General features: G+C 42.1%; 1 protein-coding gene and 1 pseudogene across 1 annotated transcript in view; one reads left to right on the forward strand and one right to left on the reverse strand.

Annotated features, from left to right (window-relative positions):
• Positions 1-17645, forward strand: part of LOC145515805 (annexin A10) — a 53166-nt gene extending 35521 nt beyond the window's left edge. The window contains exons 8-13 of the mRNA XM_081517161.1: positions 8247-8300; positions 8393-8486; positions 9348-9443; positions 9954-10012; positions 14933-15055; positions 17577-17645. Coding sequence (XP_081373287.1) covers positions 8247-8300; positions 8393-8486; positions 9348-9443; positions 9954-10012; positions 14933-15055; positions 17577-17645 — 495 coding nt within the window. The remainder of the gene's footprint in view (positions 1-8246; positions 8301-8392; positions 8487-9347; positions 9444-9953; positions 10013-14932; positions 15056-17576) is intronic.
• Positions 17646-18888: 1243 nt separating this feature from the next.
• Positions 18889-27170, reverse strand: part of LOC145515811 (putative ATP-dependent RNA helicase DDX60) — a 39859-nt pseudogene continuing 31577 nt past the window's right edge.

The raw sequence follows: 27170 nt of genomic DNA on the forward strand, positions 1-27170 counted from the left end.
GAGGAGCCTCCCATATGACTTTAAATTAAGAGATTCTGGTTTATTGAAAACAAAAACTACTTTTCCCTCCTTAGTACAAGTGTTAATCATTCAGTCATGTCTGACTCTTTGCGACCGCATGGACTGTAGCCCGCAGGCTCCTCTGTCCATGGAATTAACCAGGCAAGAATACTGCAGCGGATTTTCATTTCCCTCTCCAGGGGATCTTTCCGACCCAGGGATCAAACCTGTGTCTCCTGCATTGCAGGGGGATTCTTTACCATCTGAGACACGAGGAAGCCCTCCGTACCAGCTGTTTATGTCTGTGATTCCATCTTCTGCTTGAGTTTGTATTGACCCAATTGTTCAGACACAGCCTCAGTGTCTGATGACATGGCGCAGGAAGCCAGGGACTTGAATTTACACAAGCAAAGCTGCCACCGTCCCTCTGTGTCATCAGTCAGATTGCCGACCAGCCATCTTCTAGCAGGGAGCAGTGGATGGAGTTCCTGATGCTCCAGCCCAGGTTATAGAACTTACCGAATGAAAGAGAACAAGGGGACATCAGGTCAGGGAAAAGCCCAGAAAATCTCCCACCTATTCTGGAAAATAGTGACAGTGTTAGTTGCTCAGTCATGTCCAACTGTTTTGCAACCCCATGGACCGTAGCCTACCATGGAATTCTCCAGGCAAAAATACTGGAGTGGGTTGCCATTTCCTCTTCCAGGGGGTCTTCCTACCCAGGTATCAAACCTGTGTCTCCCACATTGCAGGCATATTCCTTACTGTTTGAGCCACCAGGAAATCCCATGGTAGACAGACCCATAGCCATATACTAATTTTTCTTTCTGAAACTGCAGGTTCAAATCTTTACCTTGGGAGATTTCTTTTTTTTTTTTTTAATTCTACAAAACTTTGTTTTTAAAAAATGGGCAGCTTTATGTAGTACTTCGTATGAGAAAGATAAAAATTAAGAATTATTTCTACCCTGGCTAGAACTAGTCTGTGTATAGAAAAAGAGTTAAAATGAGAAAACAACTATTGATAATGATTTTTTTCCTTTAAAATACCAATGGCAGTGTGCAAATTTAAATAACTACTTTATTTTCCTTCTTAATCTTCAATTTTGTCATCTTTCTCATCCAGGGTAGCTTCACATGTCCAATCAAATGTGCATTTATTGTGATTAAAAGCTTCATATTGTACTTCACAATATTTGGTATCATTTAGTTAAAAAATGAATAAATACATCAGATTGATTGTAACACCGAGAATTCCATTCATTGCCAAGCACCAAGAGTTTAAAATTTTTAAACTGTTTTTTGTGTCCAAGTTACTGTCATTTTTAAATTAGGAATAAAGAAATCCAAAAGGAAAGGTTTCTGAGGAAGCCAAGTACTAGCTGCTCCAATGGAGGAGAGATTGGTAATGGACTGGTTGGCTTTTTTCAAATTGTTCAATTGAAAAAAAAAAATGGCATAGAACTAAGCAAATCCATTGACCTTACAATTAAAGTAAAACTTTCCATTTGTAAAAACAAAATCAAGTACTGTTTAAAGTGGATTTGCACAGCATGGCTGTGCACCTCACAAAACTGCCCGTATCAGTTCATCAAGTCCTTTTCTGAGGATTCTACTCTCTGGGATGATAACATCAATGGAGAACACAGAGCTTGGCTTTACATTGCCCAACAGGGGGCTTCTGCGCCAGCGGCTGTGGGAGTAATAATAATGACAAGCGGCTCAGTCATGTCTGACTCTCGGGCCAGGATACTGGAGTGGGCAGCCTTTCCCTTCTCCAGGGGATCTTCCCAATTCAGGGATCGAATCCAGATCTCCCGCATTGCGGGCAGATTCTTTACCAGCTGAGCCACAAGGGAAGTCCAAGAATACTGGCACGGGTAGCCTATCCCTTCTCCAGGGGATCGTCCTGCCCCAGGAATTGAACTAGGGTCTCCTGCATTGCAGGTGGATTCTTTACCAACTGAGCTATAAGCCTATTTAAATTTGTGACAGAAGTTGAGTCGTTATATAAAAAAGTTTTTAATAATCATTATTAATATTAAAAATAATCTCACTTGGCAAAGCGTCAATTGAATATTTTCTAAGTTATAAATGTTGTAAGATTAGTTACAAGATTCTCTCAAGTTAGAAGAGTCATCATGGCTTGACTTTCTAGGACTGACACTCCATAATGTAAATTAAAATGACAGTTTCCAGTCAGAAATTCATACTGGTGTTAGTATTGTCCCAACAGAGTAAAGACAACAGTCCTGTTATAAATCCACAAGTTATATCTTAATAGCAAACATATCTTTATTTTCTTAGTATCCAAACAGAAATGTATTTCAATTTGCTAAAGAAAAATAAAAGTAGGATAAAAATGTGTTTCATAAGGACCGTTTTGTATTCCACTAGGGCTATATCACAGTCCAGACTCTCCTCCCAAGCCTGCCTTCTTTTCTCTCTGCTCCTCAGTTGATCCCCAGCACATCCCAGAGTAACACGGCACCTGTTTTGTAAATAAGTTTATTTTTACCATTTTTTTTTAAGATTCCACACATAAGTGATATCATGCGATATTTGTCCTTCTCTGACTTAACTTCACTCAGTATGACAATCTCTAGTTCCATCCATGTTGCTGCAAATGGCGTTATTTCATTCTTTTTACGGCTGAATAATACTCCATTGTGTGTATGCACCACGTCCTCTTGGTCCACTCATCTGTTGACAGACAGTTAGGCTGTTTCCATGTCCTGGCTGCTATGAATAGTGCTGCAGGGAACATCAGGCTGCATGTATCTGTTTGATATGTATATATTATAACTGAATCACTTTGCTATACACCTGAAATTAACACAGCATTATAAATCAACTAAACACCAACAACAAAAAATTTAAGGCAAAAAAACAAAGATGACTGCAGGTCCAGATCTCAGAGTCAGCTCCCCCAGGGAAGCCTGCTGAGGGCACCTCCTCTCTGGAAGCTCAGACAGGCTCTGTGGCTGGGCCAACACTTCACGTCTGCTGAATAAGAGCCTGGCCTGAAAACAGGGTGCACAATGGTAAATGGGATTGTTTCCACCCCTGTCTGATTCCTCTCCACTTCTGTTTCTAGTTGGTGAAATTCCAGTGATCAAGTGCTCTGCCTCTCAGATCTCTGCCCTTCTTCAAAGGCTGAGCTACAAACCACCTAAAAGTAACTGATATCCACGAATGAGGATTGCAGTGCATTTTTATAAAGCAAACACTCTATATTTCAGGAAAAACATACAGTTCTGAAAATTAAACATGAGAGAAAATAAGTCACAAAGGGAAAAAAATCAGTGCACAGTATTTTCCCTTGGCAAAACTGCAATTCCTTTTTCCTGAAATTAAACAATAATGCTTTATTTTTTATAGAGTATACATGTATATGCAATAATATTATCTGTATAGACATACATATTTTGAAATAACACACAATTTATTTTATCACTGGCTTTCACCTGATTTTGATTATGACTTTACAGGATAAAGTATTACTTCTGAAGTTCAACTTCTAGCGTTTGAACTTAAGTGTGTGTGTTTAACCTTAAAATGGCTTTTCAGAGCATTAAAATTGCCCTTTCAACATAGAATATAAAAAATGGGGAGAGTTCTAGATTTTATAAGAAGCCAAGGAAAATTAATAATGTGTACTTAAATATTATATATTTAGGAGGTTTCACAGTATATTTCCCTTAAAATGTAAAACATGCCTTATGAGTATAATCCAGATTTTACAGAAGTTACTTAACTCACAATTGAAACTGGATATAAGAAACTTATAAAAGACATAGTACAAGATCCTTTACTAATAGTCTTTTTCAAGATCAGGAGTCCTGTGTAATGCTTACTAAAATGTATAGTTTCTCATAAATTTTTAAATATTTTGAAATTTGATCACTGGCTTCTGATTTCTACATTAATGACTCATTTTGGAACTCCTAGTTTAGGATTTGAATCAGTAAACTTAGAGGACTGGAAAAATATGAAAAGTGAGTTAGGGAACTGAAGAAGTCCAGCATGTCTGCTGACCACGATCTCTGGTGCACCCCATGCCAGAGAATCTGTCTGGATATCTCACAGAAAGGAAATGGAATTGCATCCTACAGGTTTGTGAAACTGAGAGTTGATAATAATTGAGACAACGGAAACAACCAGATAACTGAGGGGGCTGTCACAGTACCAAGACCCTCCTCTCCCCCCAGCTGGGATCCTTGTTCTCTCTGCCCCAAGCTCTCTCTATAGATAGATGATAGACAGACAAATAGATCAGATGGATTCCTTAGATGGATGATGATCGATGGTAAATGATAGAGAGAAGATAGACTCATGCTCAAACCCATGTCCATTGAGTCGGTGATGCCATCCAGCCATCTCATCCTCTGTTGTCCCCTTCTCCTCCTGCCTTCAATCTTTCCCAGCATCAGGGTCTTTTCCAATGAGTCAGATCTTCACATCAGGTAACCAAAATGTTGGAGCTTCAGCTTCAGCATCAGTCCTTCCAATGAATCAGTTCAGTTCAGTCGCTCAGTCATGTCTGACTCTGTGTGACCCCATGGACTGCAGCACGCCAGGCCTCCCTGTCCATCACCAGCTCTCAGAGTTTACTCAAACCCATGTCCATTGAGTCGGTGATGCCATCCAACCATCTCATCCTCTGTCGTTCCCTTCTCCTCCTATCTTCAATCTTTCCCAGCATCAGGGTCTTTTTCAATGAGTCGTTTCTTCGCATCAGGTGGCCAAAGTATTGGAGTTTCAGCTTCAGTATCAGTCCTTCCAATGAATATTCAGGACTGATTTCCTTTAGGATTGACTGGTTTGATCTCCTTGCAGTCCAAGGGACTCTCAAGAGTCTTCTCCAACACCACAGTTCAAAAGCATCAGTTCTTCAGCCCTCAGCCTTCTTTATGGGCCAACTCTCACATGCATACATGACTACTGGAAAAACCATACCTTTGACTCTATGGACCTTTGTCAGCGAAGTAATGTCTCTGGTTTTTAATATGCTATCTAGGTTTGTCATAGCTTTTCTTCCAAGGAGGAAGCGTCTTTTAATTGCTTGGCTGCAGTCACCATCTGCAGTGATTTTGGAGCCCAATAAAATAGATGATGATAGGTACAAAACAGAAATATAGATGATAGGTAGATAGATATATTAGATTCCTTAGATACATGATGATAGAATGTAGAGAGGTAGAAAGTAGAAGGAGAGATGACAGATACTGTTTGTAAAACAAGCAGGTATGATCTACGTATCTTTTCCTCTCAATTGTGCTATAAGTCACTGTGTGTCCTTGGGTTTATCATTCTGCTTTCTTGAGTTTCCAGAGATGTACTCCATAAATTAAGGATCATGAAACCATTCTTCTCTCTGTTCCCTCCCTGTGCCCATGTTCTAAAATTCTCCAACAGTTATAATCACATCCCCCTCCTCCCTCTGCATCTTCACCTTCAGAATCAAAGGAAAGACTGTCCATGGGCATTCAGACACACTTGAGGTTTTTTGTGAATTAATAGAGAGTAGGGATTGGAAGCTTGAAGGTATTCATGAAACGTGAAGTGTTTAAAATATTGTCATAGTTTCTGGGAAAGAAGAGCTTTTACTTAATCTACAAGGAATTTTCCAACAGGGCTATTTCTAATAAGCAAACCACTCGACCAGAACACATTCTCCTTGAAAATGAATGCCAATCACTGAACTGACAGCACTTCCTCTGCTCTGCTTTTATTAAACCAGACTTATAGGAGATGTAATTATCTGTCAAATGATGAAGAATTAGTCACTTACAGGTTAATTAATCTGCATGCATGATCACACACAGATGACAAGTGTCTCCACAGAGAGGAAGAGGGGCATCTGCCAGGAGCCCCCCTGTGCTGTTCCACAGGCACCTGCCCTAGGGCCTCACGGGACCCCCTACCTGCAGCCCCCGGGACCAGCTGCAGCCACTGTGCTTGCTCCAGACACTTCTGGCTAGATTTGAACCCCCTTAATTTCTTCCTGTCATGAGTTTATTCTATTCCTAACCCAAATGCCTGTTTATGCCATTTCTCTGGCATTTGCATCACATAACAGGTTACTGTCTTAACTTAGGCTTTTTATGTGACCAAATCTGCTTGGTGGGAAAAGCTACATCACACATTAGTTGATTCACATTTCCTTAATCTACCCATCTGCTTAAAGTGCTTTTGGGAATTAATTGCACAAAAGAGTACACATATGGGCCCCATTTCAAGGTAAATGTCCAAAATTCTTCTCTCTCAAAAAAAAAATCAGATGCACAGAATTGCACAAAATTCTTAAATATTTCTCACAACTTAGCTACATTCTGTGATGGGAAATCACTAAAAACACTTCAGTGATCCAGAAAATCTTCCCATCTCTACTAACTGATGTTTAACTTCTGTGACATCGAAGGTATTTCTTTATCTTTCCTCCCTTTGTGTAGTATTGATTCAGTGAGTATTCATCAAAAGCCTTCAGTGTGCCAAGGACGACTGGGAATTATCAAAAGAGGCAAAGACCCTAGTCTTAAGAAGCTTGCGTGTTAGTGGGGAGATTCTAATAAATCAGTGCATTTCCCAGCATGTTAGCTGATGAAGAATACAGCAGGGGAGGGGATGATGAGTCAGTTAAGATGTGCCACAGCTGTCAGAGCAAATTCCACTGAGAAGATGAGCCTCAGCTGGTTAATGTATCGCCCTTTCTCGGTTTCAGTTTGGTCAGAAGCAGGTAACCTCTCATGATGGTCTGGCCTCACCTTTGCTGTCACTGGAGAATCCCGTCATGTCCACCTGTGTCCTCCACACGGTTCCAGCCACTGTGGTCTGCCTCGCGGCCCTGGGCTTTCGGAAGGGTCTACCCGCCGCGGCCATAAGCCCCTCCTCCTGTCAGGCTCCCCTGTGTGCGCTCAGCCAGCAGTCAGGGTTCTCCAGCGGGAGTGGGTGAGAGAGCTGGGATCCTTCATGGGACTCCCGGATGGAGATAATGCAGAGAGGTGTCTTCAGGGCCCCCTGCCCTGTCTGGTGTCACTGAGTTCATTTGCAGAGTCCGAAAAACAACAGAGCAAAAGACAGGGTACTCAATGTTCCTGCAAAGCTCAGAAAGCATGTTTCCTTCAGATCTCCCAAAGGAAGCGTGAGATAAACTGGGTCATCACATGCCTCTCCCCCTCTCTTTCCTCTGTGTCCTCATGACCCCCAGGGATCAGAGGACCTTGCACTGGTGAGCCCTCCTTCCCTCCTGTTCGAAATGCCCTCTTAGGTCAGCTTGGCCAGGTCTGTTCTTTCCTTATATGATAAAGAGGCAGGAGTGAAACAAATGTACAAAATGCTCTCTTCTCACTGCACAAAATCTGGATTTCATGATTATTTTCCTGCTGCCTATGTGTGATGTTCTGAGTCAGAGGTCCAGTATTAACTCATGCTTTCTTTGTGCATTTTCCTTCTGACAACATTAAATCCTGTCTCTACCAGCCAGCCAGGCAGCAGACACTGTTTGGAGGGAGGAGAAGATACTGCTCAGAGGGTTGGCAAAGTGAAAAGCTCATCAACTCCTTTGAAAGATTACCTCAGCTGCAAAGAAAAAACGAAAAGTACCCACATTTTTTAAAAGACCAGCATTTTATAAAGTATCCAAGAAATGTAGACTAACTCTAACTAGTGATAGCACTTTCTTAGGAATCTCCAGTGTGTTTGGTGATTCAAAGGTTTGTCACCCAGTTATCCTATGTTCAAGAGGGAGTGATATACGTATACATATGGCTGGTTCACTCTGCTATACAGCAGAAACTAACACAACACTGTAAACCAACTATTGTTGTTGTTCAGTTGCTTTGTTGTGTCCAACACTTTGCAACCCCACAAACTGTAGCACACCAGGGTCCCCTGTCCTTCACTGTCTCCCAGAGTTTGCTCAAACTCATGTCCATTGAGTTGGTGATGCCACCCAACCATCTCATCCTCTGTCACCCCATTCTCATCCTGCCCTGAATGTTTCCCAGCATCAGGGTCTTTTCCAATGAGTTGGCTCTTCACATCAGGTGGCCAAACTATTGGAGCTTCATGGACGGATGACAGTGGAGAGTTCTGACAAAATGTGGTCCCTGGAGGAGGGAATGGCAAACCACTCCAGGAGTCTTGCTGCAAGAACCCCATGAACGTGAACAGGATGAAAAATCAACTACGCTCCAATTTAAAAACAAAGAACACTTACAAGGGAAATCTGTGCTTGTTCCCCAGGGAACCAGGGAGGAAGGATACACAGACCCAGCCACGGCCACTCAAGATGCGATGGTAACTAGAAGCAGCACCCAGGGCAACTGTGGGGGACTTTGTGGGGCCAGCCCAGGGCTGCGGTGCTACCAGGCGGCCCTGCGGCGTTTCAGGTGCTGTGGGAGGCCTGCCAGCAGAGGACAGGGGAACACAAAATGCTTCTGCAAGCGATGCTGTGTAACAAGAGCTACCAGCAGCTGTGCCTGGGTAAGGTCCTCCTTCTTTATAGCTACTCTCCCATTATGCAGTAACAAGCAAGTAGGTAATTGGGGGAAGGGGGTGTTACAAATAGAGGAAAGCTTGTTCTCTCAAGGCACCTTTTTAGATTATGTTTGTACAGACATGCTTCATCTATTAATACTGCTAAGGAAGGAAGTTTCTGTAGAATTTTATTCTGCCAGTAACTGAATTATAGCAGGTCATGGGGTTGCAAAGAGTTGGACACGACTTAGTGACTGAACAACAACAACCTTTCAATACTAAACCTTTGAAAGCCATCTCTGGTTTTGTAAGCCATCACTTACATATATCAGCTGTGTCCCATTCAGTGCATCACGTGTTATCTTAAACAGAATATGCTGAACACAGGTTGATAAGTCTGGAAGGAACCAAGGTCATTGTTATTGAAGTTGTGATTCACGTGAAGCTGCCTTGTTGGTTCTAAAGGTGCTTTCTTTGGCTTTCCCCAAACTGCTGGATACCTTTCTATTTCTCTTATTTTCTAATTGTTTTTTTTTTTTTGGCCGAACCACGTGGCATGAGGGATCTTACTTCCCTGACCAGGGATCAAACCCATATCCCGTGCAGTGGAAGCTGGAGACCTAGCCACTGGACCACCAGGGAAGTCCCTGTTTCTCTTATTGTTTTACAATACTTTTTTTGTTTTTTTTCTACTATCCATAATACACAGAAGTCCATAATAATTTAAAAGGTGGCCCACTCCAACCCAACACTTATTTGCACATACCTACACTTTATTTGCCTTTCTGTGTATAAGCAGTCAAATCAATACCTACATTTTAAATTTATAATATTCATAAAAATCTCCTTTGAATCAATTTGTTAAAGTTTTCCAGGAATTTCAAAATATTTCTGGGCAAGACATAGTAGATGCCATTAATGAATGTTACGATGGATACTTTCAAGAGCTGCTAGTAGCAATTGGTGAGTAATAATTTATTTGATACATCAAGTGCTGATTAGCTCTGATTGACATAAAGATGCATTCAATTGAATTAAGGTGACTGAGTTAGTTTCTCTTGAATTTAATTATTTAAACAAGACATTTCTCTACATTCTCTGTAGAGAAAAAATACATCAGCTCCTGATACAATGGCAAGCTGATGTCTTTCATGAACCTATACTCTTCCTAAGAGCTGTCAGTGTTCATAGTAGGAAACCTTGACTTCTCAGGTCATTGGGATCTCACATCTTTAAATTCATCACATACATGCTAATTTCCTTCCTTTGTAAAGAGGTTATGGTTTTACCACTATTTGAAATGTTGACATTGTAATATAGTGTACAATGAGGGATCCCACAGAGAACTCTCAAAATATCACTTTTCCAGGATTATAACTGGAAAAAAAAATTATTCTCATCGTTTCCCAAATTTTGAAAAAAATACGTACTGTCACTCTCAAACTTTCTTCTTTCCTCTCTGGTTTTTCCTAGTTCTCTGTGTTCGAGACAAACCAGCCTATTTTGCTTACAGATTGTATAGTGCAATCCATGTAAGTATGACCCACATATTTTTACTATTTCTCCAGAAGTCATGTATACTTTCTCAAAGGACTATTTTTACTTCAATCATTTAAGTATTGATTCCTATTTTTGAATTTGTATGCCAATATATTCCCTTCAAAGTAGATATGCTCAAGTGAAAAGATATATTACATACACACCAAAATGAGACCTGTCAAGTAAAAATAATGCTCTGCTTTCTGTATCAAATGGAGGCGCCTAAGAAGGATTTCTTAGTGCTTTTCCTCCCAGGAGGTGTGCTTCAGCATTTTTTTAGCATCTGAAGGAACTGAAGGGCCAAATGCTTTCACAGCTCCAAAGACACCCCCTGCCCCCATCCCTGCCACCTCACACTCAGGCAATTACACAGCATGTGGAGTCAAGCAGGAAATGTCAAAGCACTATAAACTTTCAGTAAGAAATGACTATTTTTCAACATAGTGGTTTTTTAAACCACTTAAAAGGCAACAGCCAGACAACAATAAACTCTAAAGCTGTATTTGTAATTAAGTACAAATGTTTTTTACTTTCAGGTGCTAGTCAATTGCACATCCTTTCGTGCATTCATGTTCAAAGAAACAAATACATACATGCCCGAGACGATGCATATTGCATCCACAACATGCATGAAACATTGAGAAACTGATAAGGTCTGATGCAAATCGTTATACACATCACAGCCCTGAAAACTCAATGAAAATCATTAAAAAAATTCAGTAGTAGAGTAATTTTAAAAGAGCGTTTTATCCTCCAAGTGATTTTTAGAGACCAGCTTCTTAGAGGTAGCCAGAAATCTTGGGTAACATGCTAACCATCAAGAATAATTTGTTTACTTATACTTATGTGCAGTATTTTTTCTCATGTACAAGAACCTCTGTATCCTCAGAACATAGGAGGAAGAATGATGCTCACAGTCCCCTGCTTCTTTGTTATTCTATTTCCAAGAAGAAAACCTGATTGGATTAAATATCTGTCTAAAAGTGTATTGGGCAAGGCTATTGAGTGACTTGAGAAAGGAATGGCTGTCTGCTGTCACCCTGTTTGTTTAACCTATACGCTGAGTACATCATGAGAAATGCCAGGCTGGATGAGTTCCAAGCTGGAATCAAGAGAGGCGGGAGAAACATCAACAACCTCAGATATGCCGATGATACCACCCTGATGGGAGAAAGTGAGGCAGAACTAAACAGCCTCTTGATGAAGGTGAAAGAGGAGAGTGAAAGAGCCAGCTTAAGACTAAGTATGAAAAAAAAACTAAGATCATGGCATCCAGCCCCATTACTGCATTGGAAAAGGTGGAAGTAGTGACAGATTTCCTCTTCTTGGGCTCTAAAATCACTGCGGATGGTGACTGCAGCCATGAAATCAGAAGACGATTGCTTCTTGGCAGGAAGGCTATGTCAAACCTAGACAATGTAACAAAAAGCAGAGACATTACTTTGCCGACAAAGGTCCATACAGTCAAGGCTACGGTCTTCCCAGTGGTCACATATGGTTGTGACAGCTGGACCATAAAGAAGGCAGAACACCAAAGAACTGATGCCTTCAAACTGAGGTGCTGGAGAAGAGTCTTGAGAGTCCCTTGGAGAGCAAGGAGATCAAACCAGTCTATCTTAAGAGAAATCAACCCGAATACTCTTTGGAAGGACTGATGCTGAAGCTCCAGTATTTTGGTAATCTGATGCAAACCAGATGACTCATTGGAAAAGACCCTGATGCTGGGAAAGATTGAAGGCAGAAGAGGGTGTCAGAGGATGAGATGGCTGGATGGCATCACCGACTCAATGGACATGAACTTGGGCAAGCTCCAGGAGATAATGAGGGACAGGGAGGCCTGGCATGCTGCAGTCCATGGGGTCGCAAAGAGTCAGACACAACTGGGCAACTGAACAACTGGGTGACTGGATCTACCCTGTGACTCAGCAGTAAAGAATCTACCTGCCATGCAGGAGCCAAAGGAGGTGCAGATTCAGTCACTGGGTTGGGAAGATCCCCTGGAGGAGGCCAGGGCAATCCACTCCACTATTCTTACTGGGAAAATCCCAGGGACAGAGGAGCCTGGTGGGCTCCAGTCCATAGATTTGCAAGGAGTCAGATACGACTAAAGGGCTTAGTATGTACATTGGATGACTTCAACTCTTCTTTCTCCAACAAGAGTAAAGCTTTGCTCGTGAGTGACCTTGGGAAGATAATCACATTACTGATTCCAATTATGCCCAAAGTGAGAGCCCCCTAATAATAAATAAAAACTACTTTGCTGAGGTGTGTCAGTGCAAAAAGGAAGGTGTGTGTACTCACCGTCACGGGTATTGAGGAGAGGCCTGTGTTCCAGCAATCAGAGATTTCATACACAGGACCGCGTCAAGTCAGGACCATGTCAACACAGGACCCTCTAGTGTCAAGCTCAGATGAGAGCTGTTTTCACCAGCCCTCACTAAGGAAAGCATCTCTGATTTTCTCCAATGTACTCTAATCACACAACTTAAATACAGAAACTTGGTTAATCATTCATTTTCATCATTTCAACTTATGGCAAAGTTTGTTAGTAGTGCATGTGCGTACGTGCCTGCTTAGTTGCATCTGACTGTTTTTGACCCTATGGACTGCAGCACCCCCAGGCTCCTCTGTCCATGGGATTCTCCAAGAAAGAATACTAGAGTGGCTTGCCGTGCCCTCCTCCAGGGGATCTTCCCAACCCAGGGATCAAACCCATGGTTCCTGAATTGGCAGACAGATCACTGAAAAAAAATGAAAGTTGCTCAGTCATATCTGACTCTTTGTGACCTCAGGGACTATACAGTCCACGGAATTCTCCAGGTCAGAATACTGGAGTGGGTAGCCTTTCCCTTCTCCAGGGGATCTTCCCAATCCAGGGATCAAACTCAGGTCTACTGCATTGCAGGCGGCCTCTTTACCAGCTAAGCCACCAGGGAAACTCAAGAATACTGGAGCCTATACATAAAACTGGATCTTCCCTGAGGCTCAGACGTAAAGGATCTGCCTGCAAGGCAGGAGACCTGGGTTTGATCCCTGGGTCAGAAAGATCCTCTGGAGAAGGGAATGGCAACCCACTCCAGTATTCTTGCCTGGAGAATTCCACGGACAGAGGAGCCTGGTGGGCCACAGTCCATGGGAGACTCAACTAACTGACTGAGTGACTAACACTACTATTACTATACATAAAACATTCATACCTCAAAAATTAGCTGATCTGTCCTGGCCACTAGGTGTCACCATCACTCCATTTGAACAGGCAATTTGAACTTGCTTTGTGCAGAGGTATTCTTTCTGAAGCTAGTATGCAGAAATTAATTTTTGTGTATTTTTCAATACTGGAGGTTAAATCAGCAAGTATTTCAAATACCTGGAATTCTTATTTGCACAGTTTACCACAATAAGCAGACAATAAAATAAAAATGTAATCATTTTTCTTTCTGACTTAACTTCAGAAAGAAAAACACCAATACAATATACTAACACATATATATGAAATTTAGAAAGATGGTAACAATGACCCTATATATGACACAGCAAAAGAGACACAGATGTAAAGAACAATCTTTCGGACTCTGTGGGAGAAGGCGAGGGTGGGATGATTTGAAACATGTATATTATCATTTGTGAAACAGATTGCCAGTCAGGTTCGATGCATGAGACAGGGTGCTCAGGGCTGGTGCACTGGGACGACCCAGAGGGATGGAATGGGAAGGGAGGTGGAAGGGGGGTTCAGGATGGGGAACACATGTACACCCATGGCTGATTCATGTCAATGTATGGCCAAAACCACTACAATATTGTAAAGTAATTAGCCTCCAATTAAAATAAATTAATTAATTTAAAAAAACATAACCGTGATCTTAGAGACATACCAATGGTTCATCAGCCAGAACTGGGACCACCTCCCAACCCGGGAAGAATGTTTACATAGAGAGTGCAAATGATCACATCTGCATCCTAAAATGCAGCATCTGGGAGATGAGGAGGAGGCTGGCCAGGTTTAAAGGGAGAATTATAGAGTCACAGATGTAGAAAACAGACTCATGGTTACCAGCGGGTAAGAGAAGAGAGGGATAAATATAGGAGTTTGAGATCAATATATACACATATATAAAATAGATAATCAGCAAGTACCTACTATATAGTACAAGGAACTCTGCTCAGTATTCTGTAATGATAATATGGGAAAAGAATCTAAAAAAGAGTGGATATATATATATATATATATATATGTATATGTGTGTGTGTGTGTGTGTGTGTGTGTGTGTGTGTGTGTGTGTGTGTATACACACATATGTGTAGAGGGGCGCTTCCCTTGTGGCTCAGACAGTAAGAAATCTGCCTGCAATGCAAGAGACCCAGGTTCGATCTCTGAATCAGGAAGACCTCCCGTAGATGTGGGAATGGCAACCCACTCCAGTATTCTTGCCGGGAGAATCCCATGGACAGAGGAGCCTGGTGGCTATGGTCCATGAGGTCACAGAGTCAGATATGGCTGGGCAACTTAGGTTTTGGAATAACTGATTCATTTTGCTGTACACCTGAAACTAACCTTGTAAATCACCTATACTCCAATAAAAATTCATTTAAAAAATAAATAAAAATAAAAGGGAAGTTTATTTCAGAGCCAGGTGAAATGAGAAGGGCCAGTATCAAGGCTGTGACCCTGAAAATAGAGATGACAGGGCATTGGAGAAGCAGAGGAGACGGATCACTTCACTGTGTGTGCACCGTGGACAGGGGTGGTCAGAGAGCTGAGGTAGAGTCTGAGTCAGCGCTCATGGGTGGGGACACCACGGTCTGAGGAATACAGGACACATGGTCACAGAAAAGGGCTGGGTCCATTTCAGACAGACTGTCTTTAAGGTGCTGTTTCCTCATGGTGCTCACCCCCACTTGGCTGTGTCTCTTAGGACTTTGGCTTCCATAATAAAACCGTGATCAGGATTCTAATCGCTAGAAGTGAAATCGACCTGATGACCATAAGGAAGCGATACAAAGAGAGATATGGGAAGTCCCTTTTCCAAGACATCAAGGTAAGTCTCCTACTCGTCATCTACCTGCACCCATATTTCATCCTTTTTGAAACTGAAACGGAGCCTAACTTTAAATAACTTCATGGTGGAATCTAAAAAGTTCCATCAAGCTTCCGACAGGGGTTGTCTACCTTAGTGTGTCAGGCAGCCTGAGAGCATCAATAGGTGTGAAAACCCCTTCACCTCACTTCATCCTCTTTGATGTGTTTTAAGCACAAGTCAGTGGTCTGGTCATGAGCGCTATTCATCCCCTGATCGTGTGATGAGGCCTTACCACCAGCACCAGAAGTCTGCATTCTGCAACCAGAGCACGTTCATTGCAGAGCACCTTGAGATCAGCCGCCTGTGTGCCACCAGAGGGGAGGGCAGCCTGTCAGGTTCCCGCGCGTGGTGGGTCCGTAATGTCCTCCGCATGCGCACCCATGAGCCCTGGAGGGTGCTGATGCGATGACTCCGAAGTCTGCAGCCTGGGGTCTTCACTCTGACACACGTAGACTCTACCCTGGATCCTGATAAAGCCCAGCCAAGAACTTTCAGCATATGGAGGCCCATCTATGTAACCTGGGGACACCGTGGAAAAATGAAAATGTTTGACCCGTGGTTCAAAAATGTATAAAGAACTTCAAGATGGCACCTAAGCACAGGGGCCTGGAATGTATCTTAAGGTATATTTTGAGCACAGCTGGGTCCTCTGGGCTTCCCAGGTGGCTCCGTGGGAAAGAATCCACCTGCCAAGCAGGAGACCTGGGTTCCATCCCTGAGCTGGGAAGATTCCCCTGGAGCAGGGAATGGCAATCCACTCCAGTATTCTTGCCTGGGAAATCCCATGAACAGAGGAGCCTTGCAGGCTACAGTCCATGGGTTTGGAAAGAGTCGGACATGACTCAGCCACTAAACAACTCCTGTTATTGTGTCCACATTGTTTCCATTGAAAATTTCCCTTGCATAAAATAGCCCTTTAGTTTACTGAAAGATCCAGGAGAAACTTGACAGCCAGAGGGCCAGGAGACCTCGTAAGCCTCAGGAAGTAGAGATGGTTTCAGAGGAAGGAATACTGGAGCACTTAAGAGACATCTTCCTCCTTTGTCTCTGATAAAACTCTTCTCGCATCCACCTTCAAAGCCGTAAACCTTTAGTGAAGATGAACGTTTCTCACTGAGAAATGCATAACTTATTTTCACAATGAACAGACTAGCTCAGTTTATACAGCAGTTAACCATGGCCACCTCAAAATCTACTAATATTCACAAATAATTAATTCAACTTTGTGCATTTAAAGCAGTGAATTATAAGTAACAACTGTGTAAGAGAACATGAACATGAGAGTTGACTTTTAACAAAGATAAGTTTTATAATACTAATATTACTATCATTTTTGAAAACAATGTAGAAACTATAGAAGATGATAAAAGGATTTAAATTGCCCCAATGTGGCGCTGGAGAAGACTCTTGAGAGGCCCTCGGACTGCAAGGAAACCAAACCAATCAATCCTAAAGGAAATCAACCCTGAATACTCACTGGAAGGACTGATGCTGAAACTGAAGCTCCAATACTTTGGCCACTTGACGCGAAGAACTGACTCACTGGAAAAAACCCTGATGCTGGGAAGAATTGAAGGCAGGAGAAGAGGACAACAGAGGACGAGATGGTTGGATGGCATTGCTGACTCAATGCACATGAGTTTGAACAAACTTGAGAGATGGTGAAGGACAGGGAAGCCTGGCGTGCTGCAGTCCATAGTGTTGCAAAGAGTTCGACATGACTGAGCAACTGAGCAACAATAACAAATTGTTCACCACAGATAACCAACAGTGAAATTTTGTTGTATGTGTTTTCTTTTCAAAAGTATATGTAAACATCAAAGTTTTACTACTTAGAGAAATATTTCTTTAAATCATGGATCCCACTGTATAAGTTGTTAAGAGCATAAACTGCCCTATATTATTATATATTATCTTTTTTTTTTATTAGTGTACAGAATATAATGATATATGTTTTGGAGCACAAACCTTGGGCTCATCATCAATTGATCATTTCCTTAGGATAGACTTCTTGAAGTATAATGACTGCATTAATGAGTACAAACATCTTTAAACCATTTGAGATATGTTGTCCAGTGTGCCCTCTAGACTCTATGCTAATTTGTAACACTAGGACACGTCTTTATCTAAAGGTGAGGAGGAGAATTAATTCTACTACTAAGCATTCTTCTTTATAAAAACATATTCAGGCCCACATGCAACAATGAAGTCCAAGCACAGCCAAAAATAAATAAATAAATAAAAACCACTAGGGTTCCATCAGCTTTATATAAATCCCATACTACTGACTGTGACCATGGTAGTACTTTTCAATAACCTCCACTGGGAATAGTCCCCAGGACAATGTTACATCAGGATAGAAAAAATAAATAATTTTTGAGATGCTAAGGGCCCATGGTGTCTCATTGTATAGTTCAGAGGAATTATGCTTCTTTTTATGACATTGTGTTTCAAATACATTATATTTGCTCCTTTTCAGAATTTCGCTTCAGGGCATTATGAGAAGGCTCTGCTGGCCATCTGTGCTGGTGATGCTGATGACTACTAAGTAAAAAGAAGAATCTGGAGTATGCCCTCATCTTCACAGACACGTCACATATAGGTTGTGATTAATTTGCCTTGTTAGTAGCATTACTACGAAACTATAGAATCATATTTTCTTTTCTCTCTTTAAAAGTATTTTAAGAATAATTAGTATCAATAGGTTCTTCAAGAAAAACCTATTGATAAAAGTATACGGGATTGGATTTGCACATATCTAAACCAGCAATTTGTTAAATTGTGTATACTGGGATAATAAAGGAAATCATTGTATTGAAATATATGTTACTTAACGTGAAGGATCAATTCCTACAAGAAGTGGGTTGGCTTATGTCTGTCCCAGCGGGTGACCAGGACAACCGGTGGGTGGCCATCCCCTCCCCCATTCAAGACTCTGGGCAAACTAAAGCTAAGTGAACATTTAAAGCCCCTTTAAATGAAAGCAAAGACATAAGGCTCACTTGATAAAGAATCTGCCTGCAATGCATGAAATGCAAGAGATGCAGGTTTAATCCCTGGGTCAGGAAGATCCCCTGGAGAAGGGAATGGCAACGTACTCCAGTATTCTTCTCTGGAGAATCCCATGGAGAGAGGAGCCTGGTGGGCTACAGTCCATGGGGTCACAAAGAGTTGGACACAACTGAAGGGACTAAACCACCACCACAAAGACACAAAACAGCAGAATGCAACCAGCTTTATGTTTGTCAAGCTGAGATGTGTGAGAGACATAAAAACAGGCACGTGTGTGTATTTGACAGCCACCCTAGTGACTGCAGCTTATCCCAGGTACTGTTTTCCTTGGCGTTGGTGTTGAACCAACCACCTACTCCAGCTGCTTCAGAGGAGTCCTTGCTCCCGGTTTCCATCTTCACTGCTCAACAGCAGCATCAAGATCTCTCTGGAAGCAAGCACATGATTAGCACCATCGGTGAGGCCGAGCTCTTTGGTTTCTAAAGATTTGGTAAACTAGGGGAAGCAGAGAAAAGGTACTCACAGAGTCAGATTTGGGGAGAATGGAGCTTGAAGTCACAGTGTAGCCAAGAACAGAATCGGGGACAGAGATGGGTGAGCCCACGACAGAGGGGTGCAGTCCCAGGATACACAGTGGCACGGGGGTGGTGGTGAGCACACAGACGAGACCCTGGAAGCAGCGGGTGAGGAAGGCCAGAAGGGAGATGAGGACAGGCAGGCAGAAACCTAAGTGATGTTCACAGGAGTGCGTTGTTCCCCATGGAGCACACTTTCCAGGCTCACAGCCCAGTCCCGGGAGACCGGTCCCCTCTGGACTCAGGGATGTAGTACACATGCTCAGAACTGGCGTCTGCCTGGGGGGAGGGTGCAGGACATGTAGAAATAGTTCACAATTAGACTTCTGAAACTACTGTCAAGACTTCAACTGATTGTCTTGATGCATATGATGTTATATAATTTTAACTTGGGTTTTATTTCCATTTTTTAAAAAAATCATTAGCATTTCAAGCCAAAGTAGTAATTGTTTGAGACATTTAGCATAGCTGTTATACAAGCCAAAACTCTTAGAAGAAAAATATTGTTAGAATTCCTGATGAGAACTTTAAAACTTTCCACCTTATGGGAGAAAATAATAACAAATGAAACAACTGACAAAGGATTGATTTCCAAAATATACAAGCAGCTCATATAACTCAATACCACAAAAACAACAGTCCAATCAAAAAGTGGGAAACAGACCTAAACAGACATTTCTCCAAAGAAGACATACAGATGGCTAACAAACACATGAAAAGATGCTCAACATCACTCATCATTAGAGAAATGCAAATCAAAACCACAATGAGATATCACCTCACACCAGTCAAAATGGTCTATAAACAATGGTCGTCAAAAAGTCTATAAACAATAAATGCTGGAGAGGGTGTGGAGAAAAGGGAACACTCTTGCACTGTTGGTGGGAATGTAAATTGACACAGCCACTATGGAAGACAATATGGAGATTCCTTTAAAAACTAGGAATAAAACCACCATGTGACCCAGCAATCACACTCCTAGGCATATACCCTGAGGAAATCAAAATTGAAAAAGACACATGTATCCCATTGTTCACTGCAGCACTATTTACAATAGCTAGAACATGGAAGCAACCTAGATGTCCGTCGACAGATGAATGGATAAAGAAGTTGTGGCGCATATACACAATGGAATATTACTCAGCCATAAAAAAGGAATGCATTTGAGTCAGTTCTAATGAGGTGGATGAACCGAGAACCTATTTTACAGAGTGAAGTAAGTCAGAAAGAGCAAGATAAATATCATATTCTAATGCATATAAATGGAATCTAGAAAAATGGTACTGAAGAATTCACTTACAGGGCAGCAATGGAGAAACACACATAGAAAATAGACTTATGGACATTGGGAGAGGGGAGGAGAGGGTGAGATGTATGGAAAGAGTAACATGGAAACTTACATTACCATGGGTAAAATAGGTAGCCAACGGGAATTTGCTGTATGGCTCAGGAAATTCAAACAGGGGCTCTGTATCAGACTAGAGGGGTAGGGTGGGGAGGGAGATGGAAGGGAGGTTCAAAAGGGAGGGGATATATATATATATATATATACACCTATGGCTGATTCATGTTGAGGTTTGACAGAAAACAACAAAATTCTGTAAAGCAATTATCCTTCAATAAAAAAATTAATTAAAAAAACTTGAAAAAAAACTTTTTACCTTAAGACATCTTTATATACATTGTTCAAGGAATTGTGAAACTTATACTTTAGCTAACTAATATCTTTTGTGTCTTTGGTATAGTGTGGGAAAAAAACCTCTGGACTTAGGTAAGGAGATATTATCGCAGTAAGTGGAGGAGGCAAACACAAAGGGAAGACACTGACCATGGGTGTGCAGGGTCTCAAAGGTCAGCAGGAAACAGCTTCGGTTCACAGGGTTAGTACACTAGGCTGGAGAGGATCAGTGTGGGAGTGAGGGACGTGGTGTGATGGTACCGTTGACCTAACAGTGACCCTCACAGGGGCTGGGTGGGGACAGATCTGGGCCATTCCAGGAAGCTTTTAGGAGGAGCCTGAAGGTGGGTTATATAGTTCAGGGACCTGTAGGGTGGACCGGAAAAGCCTAATATCTGGTCAAGCTAGCAAATGTTTGTCTGGTTGGTCAGCAGGGGAAATCAGCCCAGCTCATCCTACACGAGGCAAAGCAGAAGAGTCTGGAGGGCATATTGAGGATGGTTGTGGGTAAGGAGGAGTCGCTACAAGTCATCTTAGCCATGTGGGAAGGGGTGGTGACCACATCCCGACACACGAGGGGGCATCCGGGCAAGCTGTGTTTCCCAGGTGCCCAGGGCTCAGCAAAACTGGACACAGTCAGGGCCTTTCTTTGCTCCCAAGTTTTCTGTCAAAAGCGTCACTTAGTTGTTTAAATGCCAGCACAACATGGCCATCCTCGTGTTCACACAATTCACTCACTGAGATCCTGTGCTAGCGGAGCGTTACTGTTACGACTGTGGCTGTTTGTGCTTACCGACCTGCAGCTGTCACAGGAACCCCAGACACGGGGAGGTGTATCTACCTCATGGCCCAAGTGACCAGCACGAGGTCTCTGATTAACTGAAACCCATCACCCATGTTTAACCTACAGAAGAGAGCCAGCAACATAAAAGGAATGTGCTTTGTTTGGGTGTGTTCTTAGTCTACAGCTGAGGAAAAGATAAATCAGCACTGAATTGTTGGCATTTCCAGAGACAAAATAAAACCTTAAATGGACTGAATCAGAAAAGAGGCTAGTTGTTTGGCTAAAAAAAAAGTGACTTTTAGTGCTCATATATTGTAGAACATTATTATGACCAAAGTTGTCATTGTATATGTTAAAACAGTGCCAAACTGGAATGTCTCAGAAGATGGAAGAGAAGGCAGAATGAGGGCCCGTCCCTGCAGAGAAACATCAAAAACGCAAGCAAAAGTTGCCAGAATCAACTGAGAAGTGTGGGAAATAAGCTGGAATTTAACTCAGAGTCAAGAACAAAGTGGGGAAAGCAGAAAACCACTGAGACATTTTTATTCACCATCTCCCTGCCCTCCAACCAGCTTAGCATCAGACTTGAAGACAGAGCCTGTATCCCACTGTAGGATACTGGCCTCTGGCTTCCAAATATGTCTGTCCTAATCCATCGGGTTATGAAATGAAAAGGTCAGTTTTCATTCCAATCCTTATAAAAGGCAATGCCATGAGACAAATACTCCGGGCTGGGGCAATGGGATGACCCAGAGGGATGGGATGGGGAGGAAGGTGGGAGGGGGGTTCAGGATGGGGAGCACATGTAAACCCATGGCTGATTCATGTCAATGTATGGAAAAAACCACTACAATATTGTAAAGTAATTATCCCCCAACTAAAATAAACAAATTTATTAAAAATAAATAAATAAATAGATAGATAGATAAGCAACAAGGATATATTGTACGGCGCTATACAATATAGCCATTGTTTTGTAATAAATGTAAGTGGACTATAATCTATAGAAATACTGACTTACTATGGTGTACCACTGAAACTAATATAAACTGTAAATCAACTACACCTTGATTAAAAACATTTTTTTAAATAAGAAAAAAAAAAAGGCAATGCCAAAGAATTCTCAAACTACTGTATGACTGCACTCATTTCACACCCTAGTTAAGTAAGGCTCAAAATTCTCCAAGCCAGGCTTCAGCAATACGTGAACCGTCCGATGTTCAAGCTGGTTTTAGAAAAGGCAGAGGAACCAGAGATCAAATTGCCAACATCCACTGGATCATTAAAAAAGCAAGAGAGTTCCAGAAAATCATCTACTTCTGCTTTATTGACTATGCCAAAGCCTTTGACTATGTGGATCACAATAAACTGTGGAAAATTCTTAAAGAGATGGGAATACCAGACCATCTGACCTGTCTCTTGAGAAACCTGTATGCAGGTCAGGAAGCAACAGTTAGAACTGGACATGGAACAGCAGACTGGTTCCAAATAGGGAAAGGAGGATGTCAAGGCTGTATATTGTCACCCTGCTTGTTTAACTTATATGCAGAGTACATCATGAGAAACACTGGGCTGGATGAAGCACAAGCTGGAATCAAGATTGCTGGGAGAAAAATCAGTAACCTCAGATATGCAGACGACACCACCCTTATGGCAGAAAGTGAAGAAGAACTAAAGAGCCTCTTGATGAAAGTGAAAGAGGAGAGTGAAAAAGTTGGCATAAAGCTCAACATTCAGAAAACTAAGATCATGGCATCTGGTCCCATCACTTCATGGCAGATAGATGGGGAAACAGCAGAAACTGTGGCTGACTTTATTTTGGGAGGTTCCAAAATCACTGCAGATGGTGACTGCAGCCATGAAATTAAAAGATACTTACTCCTTGGAAGGAAAGTTATGACCAGCCTAGACAGCATATTAAAAAGCAGAGATATTACTTTGCCAACAAAGGTTCATCTAGTCAAGGCTATGGTTTTTCCAGTGGTCATGTATGGATGTGAGAGTTGGACTATAAAGAAAGCTGAGCAGCAAAGAATTGATGCTTTTGAACTGTGGTGTTGGAGAAGACTCTTGAGAGTTCCTTGGACTGCAAGGAGATGCAACCAGTCCATCCTAAAGGAAATCAGTCCTGAATATTCATTGGAGGGACTGATGTTGAAGCTGAAGCTCCAGTACTTTGGCCACCTGATGGGAAGAGCTGACTCGTTAGAAAAATCCTGATGCTGGGAAAGATTGAGGGCAGAAGGAGAAGGGGACGATAGAGGATGAGGTGGTTGGATGGCATCACTGACTCAATGGACATGAGTTTGGGTAAATTCTGGGAGTTGGTGATGGACAGGGAGGCCTAGTGTGCTGCAGTTCACGGGGTCGCAAAGAGTCGGACATGACTGAGCAAATGAACTGAACTGAACTGAACCCATCAGGGAGCTGCAGTAAGGACTGAGGTGAGGTGCTCGTCTCTGTCCTTCTGAGCTCAGAGCTGAGTGACAGCTGCCAAGGGAGAAATATGACAGTTGAGGCCAAACAACTGAGCAACAAACACCTCAGAGGAAAACCTGTCTGCTTCCATCGCTGTTCAACATTTTACTGGAAGTACTAGCCAGAGCCCTCAGGTAAGAAGATAAAGAAGGAAAGGAAGAAATAAACTCCTCTATTCACAGATGGCATGATCCCATATGTAGAAAATGTTGAAGGATTCACAAAGTAACTATCAGAGCTAATAAACTACTTTGGCAAAGTTATAGAGTACAAGCAAAAAAAATGAAAGCATTAGTCAGTCGCTCAGTGGTATCCAACTCTTTGCGACCCCTTAATGCTCCTCAACGTGATCTACAGATTCACTGCAATCTCTGTGGAAACCTGTACAGCTGTTTTTGCAGAAGTGGAAAAGACAATCCCCAAATTCATGTGGAATTACAAAGGAGTTGGAACAGCCAAAACCATATTGGACAGAAGGAAAGTTGGAAGACCCACGCATTTCACAAGCTATAGTTATCAAACAGAGTGGTGAAAGTGAAGTGAAAGTGTTAGTCGCTCAGTCGTGTTCGACTCTTTGCAGCCCCATGGACTGTATGTAGCTCCTCTGTCCATGGGATTTCCCACGCAAGAATGCTGGAGTGGGTTGCCATGCCCTCCTCCAGGGGATCTTCCTGACTCAGGAATCGAATGTGGGTCTCCTGCATTGCAGGCAGATTCTTTACCATCTGAGCCACCAGGGAAGCTCAAGCAAGGTGGTACTGGCATGAGAACAGACAGGTAGATTAATGGAAGAGCACTAGGAATTCAGAAAGAAGGGCACACACATCTGTCAGCTGAGCCCTGACAGGGGGCCATCACCATTCCATGAAGAAAGAACTGAACAGACTTTTCTGGGGCAACCGTGTATCCACATGCAAACGAATGAGGTTGGAACCTTCTGTTACACTACACACCAAAATCTATCCAAAAATGGACTGACAACTCAAAAAGAAAAGCTCTTAGAGAAAATTCAGGGCTAACTCTGCATGACCTCAGATCTGGGAATGGATTCTTAGACATGACACCAAGAGCAAGTGTAACAAAAGGAAAATTAGAAAGGTTGGATTTCACCAAAACTAAAATTTTTTGTGCATCAAAGGACATCACCAAAAAAAAAAAGATAACTTACAGAGTAGGAGAAAATATTTGCAAATCATATACCTGACAAGAGTCTAGTATTAGAAGATATAAACAACATCTACAACACAACAACAAAAGGAAAATAACAAAAAGTTTAAAGTGGGCAAAGGACTTGAATACACATTTCTCCAAAGACTATATGCATCTCTTTCATAGCATAAGACTCAGTTCAGTTCAGTTGCTCAGTCGTGTCCGACTCTTTGCGACCCCATGAATCGCAGCACGCCAGACTTCCCTGTCCATCACCAACTCCTGGGGTCTACCCAAGCCCGTGTCCATCGAGTCGGTGATGCCGTCCAGCCATCTCATCCTCTGTCGTCGCCTTCTCCTCCTGCCCCCAATCCTTCCCAGCATCAGGGTCTTTTCCAATGAGTCAACTCTTCACATGAGGTGGCCAAAGAATTGGAGTTTCAGCTTCAAAATCAGTCCTTCCAATTAACACCCAGTACTGATCTCCTATAGAATGGACTGGTTGGATCTCCTTGCAGTCCAAGGGACTCTCAAGAGTCTTCTCCAATACCACAGTTCAAAAGCATCAATTCTTCAGCGCTCAGCTTTCTTCACAGTCCAACTCTCACATCCATACGTGACTACTGGAAAAACCATAGCCTTGACTAGACGGACCTTTGTTGACAAAGTAATGTCTCTGCTTTTTAATATGCTGTCTAGGTTGGTCATAACTTTCCTTCCAAGGAGTAAGTATCTTTTAATTTCATGGCTGCAATTACCATCTGCAGTGATTTTGGAGCCCCAAAAAATAAAGTCTGACACTGTTTCCACTGTTTCTCCATCTATTTGCCATGAAGTGATGGGACCAGATGCCACGATCTTAGTTTTCTGAATGTTGAGCTTTAAGCCAACTTTTTCACTATCCTCTTTCACTTTCATCAAGAAGCTCTTTAGTTCTTCTTCACTATCTGCCATAAGGGTGGTGTCATCTGCATATCTGAGGTTACTGATCTTTCTCCCGGCAGTCTTGATTCCAGCTTGTGCTTCCTTCAGCCCAGTGTTTCTCATGATGTATTCTGCGTATAAGTTAAACAAGCAGGGTGACAATATACAGCCTTGACATCCTCCTTTCCCTATTTGGAACCAGTCTGCTGTTCCATGTCCAGTTCTAACTGTTGCTTCCTGACCTGCATACAGGTTTCTCAAGAGACAGGTCAGATGGTCTGGTATTCCCATCTCTTTAAGAATTTTCCACAGTTTATTGTGATCCACATAGTCAAAGGCTTTGGCATAGTCAATAAAGCAGAAGTAGATGATTTTCTGGAACTCTCTTGCTTTTTTAATGATCCAGTGGATGTTGGCAATTTGATCTCTGGTTCCTCTGCCTTTTCTAAAGCCAGGTTGAACATCTGGAAGTTCACGGTTCATGTATTGCTGAAGCCTGCCTTGGAGAATTTTAAGCATTACTTTACTAGCGTGTGAGATGAGTGCAATTGTGCGGTAGTTTGAGCATTCTTTGGCATTGCCTTTCTTAGGAATTGGAATGAAAAGTGACCTTTTCCTGTCCTGTGGCCACTGTTGAGTTTTCCCAGTTTGCTGGCATATTGAGTGCAGCACTTTCACAGCATCATCTTTCAGGATTTGAAATAGCTCAACTGGAATTCCATCACCTCCACTAGCTTTGTTTGTAGTGATGGTTTCTAAGGCCCACTTGACTTCACCTTCCAGGATGTCTGCCTCTAGGTGAGTGATCACACCATCGTGATTATCTGGCGTTTTTAAGCATAAAACTAAATTCAAAATATTTAGTGTTTAGGGAAATGTAAATTAAAACCACAATGCTATATGGATCACTTCACACACTAGAATGGCTATAATCAACTCAGCCATTAAAAAAAATACATTTGAATCGGTTCTACTGAGATGGATGAAACTGGAGCCCATTATACAGAGTGAAGTAAGCCAGAAAGAAAAACAACAATACAGTATACTAATGCATATATATGGAATTTGAAAGATGGTAACGATAACCCTATATGCGAGACAGAATAAGAGACACAGATGCATAGAACAATTTTATGGACTCTGAGGGAGAAGGTGAGGGTGGGATGTTCTGGGAGGATAGCATTGAAACATGTATATTATCATATGTGAAACAGAACACCATTCCATGTTCGATGCATGAGACAAGTGCTCAGGGCTGGGGCAATGGGATGACCCAGAGGGATGGGATGGGGAGGGAGGTGGTTGGGGGGTCCAGGAAGGGGAACACATGTAAACCCATGGCTGATTCATGTCAATGTATGGCAAAAACTATTACAATATTGTAAAGTAATTAGCCCCCAACTAAAATAAATAAATTTATAAAAAAAAAATAAAAAATAAAGGAAAACAAGAGTAGTGAGGTTGTAGAGAAAG

This window comes from Giraffa tippelskirchi, chromosome 1 (assembly GCF_054371585.1).
Source record: "Giraffa tippelskirchi isolate mGirTip1 chromosome 1, T2T-mGirTip1v1.2.pri, whole genome shotgun sequence".
NCBI classification, from domain to species: domain Eukaryota; kingdom Metazoa; phylum Chordata; class Mammalia; order Artiodactyla; family Giraffidae; genus Giraffa; species Giraffa tippelskirchi.